General features: G+C 52.7%; 1 protein-coding gene across 1 annotated transcript in view; it reads right to left on the bottom strand.

The window, feature by feature from the left end:
• Window positions 1-3832: 3832 nt before the first annotated feature.
• Neurl1b (neuralized E3 ubiquitin protein ligase 1B) overlaps window positions 3833-7526 on the bottom strand; it is a 30226-nt gene continuing 26532 nt past the window's right edge. Inside the window, exons 4-5 of the mRNA XM_005349014.2 lie at window positions 6128-6253; window positions 3833-5748 (exon numbers count right to left, since the gene is read on the bottom strand). Of these exons, the coding sequence (XP_005349071.1) occupies window positions 5504-5748; window positions 6128-6253 (371 nt within the window). The 3' untranslated portion in view covers window positions 3833-5503. The remainder of the gene's footprint in view (window positions 5749-6127; window positions 6254-7526) is intronic.

The raw sequence follows: 7526 nt of genomic DNA, 5'->3' as shown, positions 1-7526 counted from the left end.
AGAGGAGAAGAGAAGAGAAGAGAAGAGAAGAGAAGAGAAGAGAAGAGAAGAGAAGAGAAGAGAAGAGAAGAGAAGAGAAGAGAAGAGAAGAGGAAAAAGATGTGGATCTGGCAGGGAGTCACCATGAGCTCAGGGCAGCCCACTCTGACTGCTTCTCTGTGCTGGTTGTGATGCATGGCTCCCTCACATCTGTATCAGGTCAACCTGTGTGTGTGATTTTAGACTGCCTCCCACCCCAACCTGGAACTTGCTACGTGATCAGGGTGGCCTTGAACTGGCTTCGGTCCTCCAAGCTTCCGTCCCGAGTCTTGTTAACATTAACACATTCCTGTGCTGTAAAGCCTAACATTTGTTGCCTGTTGAGAGTGCTGGACACTAGTGCCCAGAGCATCTCCAAGCACGACCACAACAGCAGTCACACCCACCCTGAAATCAAGGCTCTCAATGTGCAGAGGCCTAACCAAGGTAACCAGAGTCAGGCTGCCCTGGCTTCACATGACAGCTTCCTGGTACCATCTCATGGCTCAGTCAGCCATTCCTACAGAGACATCTGTCAGTTTGTCTGTCCAGGCTGCTCTAATATTCCCAGGAAAAGGCCAATGCAAGCCTGGGTCTAGCCAATCAGGGCCCACATCACCCTGGTGTCAGGGATTGGTTCAGGAAGGGATGATGGAGGGCAGGATGCAGGCTGAGCAGTCATGCGGTTTGGAGAACACACCTGGGGAGGGAGGGAGAACAAAGGAGCACGGACGCAGAGCAATCAACTCAGGGGCTGAGGCTGCATTCTGTTCTTCCCACCTTGGGCAGTTTGATACTTCCAGAGTTCAGGAAGCATCCGGTCGCTGCACACTTGGGGCTCTTGGCTTCCTGCCACGCTAACCGATACTGCTGCTAACATCGCCACGATCAGTGTTCACCCTTAACGAAAGGATTTCTTTGTAGCAGTTTTGCAACTGTGTAGTGACATGGTGCAAGGACTAAGAACCGTCGAGGTTCTTCGGAAGTGACCTCACCTGTTTTAAAGGCTGGCAGGATTTGGAGCCCTCCCTCCACTCACCAATACAACATTCAGCACAATTAAAAAAAAATCTGATGAGACTTTTTTTTTTTTTAAATCAAGCCAGAGTTGTATTTGTTTTTCAAACAGGAAAGTTATGTTAATACAAAACAGATAAAAACAGACAAATATCAGAACACACAACACACAAAGATCAGCGCAAACCCTTCCCGGCTCACTCCCCAAGCTCTCAGGCCTTTAGTACAGCTCCCCAAAGATTAGACAGGGCTGGAGAGTCACAGTATTGAATCAGAAAGGACGGACATGTCTCAGGGGGTCTGTACACAGGTAAAGGGAGTGGGGTGGGGATGAACATTATCAGTCCACCAGCAAACCACAGGAGGGTCTCAGGGACTCCCCGCCAGCATCTGGAGCCCTACCACATCTGCTAGCTTCTTGTCCACTTTGAAGGGTTGCATTGTAAAGGGTAAAAAGTGCACGCACGCACACCTCCATAAGGCACAGACAGATTGTCACATGGGCAGTTCCATTAGGACCCGGGTGAGACACTGAAGTACTGAGAAGAGCCGGGAGGCTGTGTGTTCCTGAGCCATGGCCCCAGCCAGGGCCGGACGGAGGGTGCAGTGCAGTTGCTGCTTCCCAGGCTCCTAGGCTGCACAATGCCACTCTCAGCTAGGACTTACGGCTTCCGTGGCTCCCAGCTCCTGGAAGTGGCTGGAAAATGTCTCCCCAGAGACTCCTTGTAGAACCTGAAGGTGGCCATTGACTGGTGGGGTCCTGCTGTCTGGCAAGAGCTCACTTACCACAAGGGACCCCCACATACCTAGTGCAGGTGTGGGAAGCTTTGTGGGCATTGTAACTAAATGGACCCAAGGCAACAGAATGGTCAAGAAAGCCCACGTGTTCTGCCCTGTCTTACCTTGTTGATGGCACCATTCTGGCATCAGGGCTGGGCAAACCCTCTCTGTTCTCTCTGCACAGCTGCTCACATCCTGAGGTACTCAGCAAACATCTGTTGAATGACTTTGTGTCCACATGCATGTGATGCTACTTCACCAAACTCCTGACTATGCATAACCTGGCCCCTGAACTTATCTGCAGTCTTTTCCTGAGCACTTACTATGTACTAGCACAGGACGCAACTCCAGAACGAGAGATCAGTTTCTAACCTGGCCTCCGGCCTCTGGTCTGAGAGCTGCTCACAGGTTCAGCCTCTGGCCCCGGTTCTCAACCTCATGTCCTGATCATGAGCCACACTGGTGAGCGGATGTTGAACAAGTGAAAACCCGTGTCATAGCTCCTGCAGGACAGCTGCCCAAGAAGCCAACCCCAAGACAACGCCGAGGATGCAGGAAGTGGAGAAGTCCACGTTGCTTGGGAAACAACCATTTTCCAGAAAATTCTAGTGGACAGGATACGGCTGCCACGAATGGGGGGTTGTCACCTGGCCTCCCCCACATCATACTCTTGGCTTTTGAGGCTCACAGGGCACAAAATGGGCAGTGAGCCTGGAAAATGGGGGCAGGGTGCTACCCGAGAGGGGTGTGGCCACAAGATCCCAGAAAGGGGTGGCCTAAGGTCCCTCTCCAGAGCAGTCCCATGTGACAGTCCAGTGAAGAAGGACAGCAAATACACAGGCCTTAGAGGACACCTGTCCCCTCTAGGGAGTGGGCAGCAGAGGGACTGTGGCCCAGAACCTTCTACACAGATGCGGAAGCCAGGCTTTCCAGGTGAGTTGAGGGAAAGAAGACTTGGGCAGTATTGAGCTTCCTGAGGAGTGAGGCAGGCAGGCCAGGACTAGATGGGGGGGGGGGGCTGGGATTCTGGCCATGCCACTTCCTGTTGTGTGAGCCTTAAGGTCCTCACAGGATCTCACATCTCCCCCACCAAATGAGGACAATACTGTGTTTCCTAGATCCTGAGTACCCATTTCCTGAAGCTGAAGGTCTTGGACCTAGAAGCTGCATCCCAGTATCCTGGGGCTATGGTGAGTGTGGTTTTCACAGTTCCCCGTAAGACAGCATGCCTTCTAATTAGTCAGGTCTCAGATGGGACTCAGGATGGCACCGAAACCTGTATGCAGGGTCCTGCCAAAGGTGTCTAACTCAGTGTGCAGGCATGGAAGAGGTGAGAAGGACGGACACGGACTCCTTGCTCCCCTGCTCCTTGTTGAGATGACACACACACACTGCCTCTAGGGCCTGGCTCCATTTTTTCAGAGCCCTGGCAAATGCCCGGCTTTTAGAACAGAAGCAGCCCCCTTTGCTCTGTGGGAAACACGGCAGCTATTTCTAGCAGCTGCAGAGCGGGCTAAACAGGCCTGTGAAGCCTTTCTGCTCTGGTAGGGGTCACCAGGAGCATACCTGGTCCACCCCTGGCTCTAGGACCTCAGCTGCTCATTTCCTGGTAGTGGCCGTGGGTGACCCCTGCTGCAACACCAGGGTCCAGCTGGGAGAGCAAGAGGCAAAGGGGAAGTGACTCTCCAAGGCCACGAGACTGGGCAGTTAGAGACTACGATCAGACAGGGCCATGGCTGCCTGGAAACCAAGTCACCACCGCTGGTGATGAGGTGACTCTGCCCATGCCCAGCACATGGAGAAGCCAAAAACTTGGCTGCATAAATTGAGCTGGGTACCCAATGTGCCTGCTTCTCCGACTCTAACCCAGGCAGACAGGGTTTCCTGTAGCTCTTTAAACCATTTAACTGCATCCAGATAGGCATGATGCGTGCCCTTAGTTCCAACACCCTGTAGGCAGAGGCAGGCAGATTTCTATGAGTTTGAGGCCAGCCTGATGTACAGAAAGAGTTCCAGGACAGCCAGGAATACACAGAGAAACCCTTTCTCAAAAAAACAACTGCAAAAGGACAAAGAAAGGGTGAACATGCGCCCTGCAGTCCCTAAGGGAAAAGCCAGAGGTTCTTGCTGGGGACAGGAATGGGGAAGCTGTGACTGAGTCAGATCCAGACCCTCCCAAACAGAGAAGCAACGCAGGCCCGGAGCTCCGCCACCCAGTCACACTGACTGCGGCTTGGGCCTCTGTCAGGTGGTCCATGGCTCCTGTCAAGCCTGTCCCACGAGCCTCACTTCTTAAATGTTTCTTTTCCCCCTTCCTCCCTCACGGCAAGAGATGGCCAGCTGTGAGGAAAAAGCTGCTCCTCACAAGCTGCCTCAAGCTTTCTCAGAACATTTGGGTTTCCCAAGTGCCTGCACCAGGCTTCCAAGTAGGAACCAAGAAACAGAGGGGCCAAGGAACCCTTCTAAAGGTACAGCTCTCAGCGGGCAGATGGAATGCCGGAACGGCGGCTCTTCAGAAGGGGCACGCCTGGCTAGAACATCAGCAACGGCAAAGTCTGGGAGCCTACAGGAACAGGTCTGGCCCAGTGAGCGGGGACCAGGGCCAGGGCCAGGGTCCTGGGAAATGTCAGCAAACAGGTCCAGGAGTGGGGAGCATCTCAGTCAGCTCTTCACAAGTATCTAACAAGTGTATTAGTTAACACCTTAATAGTCAAGAGGAAAACGAGAGGATCAGGACACGCTCCAGATAGGGAGTCTGGGTCTTCTGGCTTCTGCCAGCTGGTGGCTGGGACATGCCCACAGCTCTCCTTAATTCTACCACCGGAGTTATGGAGTCGCCCCAGAGAACAGCAGGGGCATTATAAAACTCCACGGCATGTAGGGACGGGGCCGAGAGGCCAGGCGCTTACTGTTTTACTGGCTGGGGATGAAGGAATCCAGGATGCTAGGGCTTGGGGCACCTGTCCTCAGCCGCCATGGGAAGGCGGTTGAATGCCACCTGTGCTCTTCTGTCCCTGCCCACGTTTCCCCTCAGTTGTTTCTGGGAGCTGTAAACAGTGAAGTTATTTTTGCTTTCCCTTAGGAAATGTGAGTGCCTCTTTCTATACCGCCGAAGGAGTTCGAAATGTGTAAGTAGGTTCAGGCCTCATGTGTTCAAAGCTAGCTCGTTGCAGAAACCCACACCCCCAGAAAGTGGACAACCATCACATTAACATCTGGGCCCGGATTGCACATCCCTTAGTGTTAAATACCCTCCGGGAGACGACAGATCCCCGCACAGAACACCCGCACACACGCCCTCACCCGTTCGCTCACACTCATTCCCTGTGCTGTCTCCCCCACCCCACCCCGACACACACACTCAACCCAACCCCGAAGAAGCATTGCACAGACAGAGGGCACCCTTTCCCAGCGGAAGGTCACCAAGAGGCAGGTGATCTGCCAGGCAGTTCCTGAGCTGAATCTTGGGACAGGCTTTTGGGGGCAGCGTGTGTCTGAGCCAGAAGCAATGCCTGCCTGGGCTCTGGCCCCCAGGGCCTCATCACCACACCTGTCCTGCCTCGCTCATCACTGCGGAGCGGCAGATGAGAGATGGCTTCTGACTTTGGGCTCCCTGGTAGCCATGGTGTCGCCCACCTGACAGGGGCTTCCGAAAGGTGACCTTGCCTTGGCCGAGGCAGCGGCACCGCTACGGCCTGTAGATCTTGATGACATCCTTGATGGGCCGCCGGCAGATGGGGCAGCAGGCCCGTGCCTGCCTTCGGAGCCGCAGGCCGCAGCTGTGACAGAGGCACATGTGTCCACACGTATAGATGACCGTGTCCACTTCGCTGTCAAAGCACACTGTACACTCTCCGTTCCTGCTGCCTGCTGGTTCAGGTGCAGAGAAGACTGGGGACACTGGGGGGCTCAGCGGGGAGCTGGGGGCGGTCACTGCCAGAAGGAAGGTAGGACATTATTAGTGACATGGCTCTCAGGGGGGCTCTGCTGGGAAACCCCAAGAACGCAGTGTTCCCACGGTAGAAACGGGGCACAGTGTGGAGAGTCCCATCTTCGTCTACCTCTTCAGCTTTACACATTTTTGATATTGCCGTCCCCAAAAGCACAGAGGTAAACTGGCTTCCTCAGCAGCCTTTGGGCCTCTGAACCTCCATATTTATGCTCCTACTGAGCACACTAGAAGGAAGGAGCAGATGCAATGGAAAACACAGCAGTTCTGCTCAGCAAGCAGAGGCCAAGGCCACTGGCACAGCCAAAGAACCCACGCCATCAGGAACCCTGCGCCCTCCCCGGGAGGTTTACATTTCCTTACCCAGAGATGACTCTGATGCCGAGGAAGACTGGTTGACACTGAAGGTCATGTCCGAATCACTGTCATCCTGGGAGCCGCTGAAGGACCCCGATGGGGTTGTGGTCTCAGGGCTGGACTGCAGGATACCTGGGAGCCGAAGAGACTCCATTAGGGGTGTGCGGGTGGCACAGGCTCTGCCAGTCCCTGCTCCTCATCCCTCTGCAGCCCTCTCTGCAGCCCTTCTGTCTGGGAAGCAGATTAGAGTGACCGTCCAGGGTTCCATCAATGTGGTAGATGTGGTTTTGCCTGCCCAGCCGCCATCCCTACCTTGGGGCATTCACGGGGGTATGGCTATAACTTTACTCCTAATTCAGAAATAGCCTTAGGATACCAGGTCAGGTCCAGAGAACCTTCCATTCTCCAATCCCACTGTGACTCAAGGAAGGGCACACAAGCCGAGCACAGTGTCAGGAACCCTGACACTGCCATTAGAACTGTTGGGAAAGGGAAGGTTTGTGCCACTGAGAGAGGAGCCAGGACAGGGCTTGTCCTGATGGCGCGCATGCATCGTCTAGACCTAGCTTTCCCGAATCTGTCCGACAGACTCCTGCGCTTCCGAGTTACACTACCCTTTGTTGCATGGGGCACTTAGAATGGGTTTTGTCACAGCTACAGGATCCTGGGCTGTGACTAATTCTCTCCGCCCAAGCTCAGTGCTAATTCAGAAAATCTGTCCCTCCTTGGGAAGATAGTGAACCTCCTTTACTCTGCTTGATGGAAAGTCAGCTAACATAGCAGGAACTTGGGCAACTTGTCTTGGGCTGAAATATTAGGTGATTCAACAAGAACAAAAATAATACCTATCAAAATCCCAGCAAAATTCTTCAAAGACCTCAAAAGAACGGTACTCAACTTCATTTGGAAAAGCAAAAAACCCAGGATAGCCAAAACAATCCTGTGCAATAAAACTACTTTTGGAGGTATCACAATCCCTTACTTTAAACTCTACTACAGAGCTACAGTACTGAAAACAGCCTGGTATTGGCATTAGAACAGACAGGAGGACCAATGGAACCGAATAGAAGACCCGGATATCGATCCTCATACCTTTGAACACCTGATCTTTGATAAAGAAACAAAAAAATATCAAATGGAAAAAAGAAAGCATATTTAACAAGTGGTGCTGGCATAACTGGAAATCAACATGTAGAAAAATGAAAATAGACACATATCTATCACCATGCACAAAATTCAAGTCCAAATGGATCAAAGATCTCAACATAAAGCCAGCCACACTGAATTTTATAGAAGAGAAAGTGGGAAGTACACTTGAACTCATTGGCACAGGGAACCACTTCTTAAATATAACCCCAGCAGCACAGACACTGAGAGAAACAATTAATAAATGGGACCTCCTGAA

Source organism: Microtus ochrogaster, chromosome 7 (assembly GCF_000317375.1).
Source record: "Microtus ochrogaster isolate Prairie Vole_2 chromosome 7, MicOch1.0, whole genome shotgun sequence".
NCBI classification, from domain to species: Eukaryota; Metazoa; Chordata; class Mammalia; order Rodentia; family Cricetidae; genus Microtus; species Microtus ochrogaster.
Note: the sequence above shows the minus strand (reverse complement) of the source record. Positions and strands in the feature narration are given on the sequence as shown.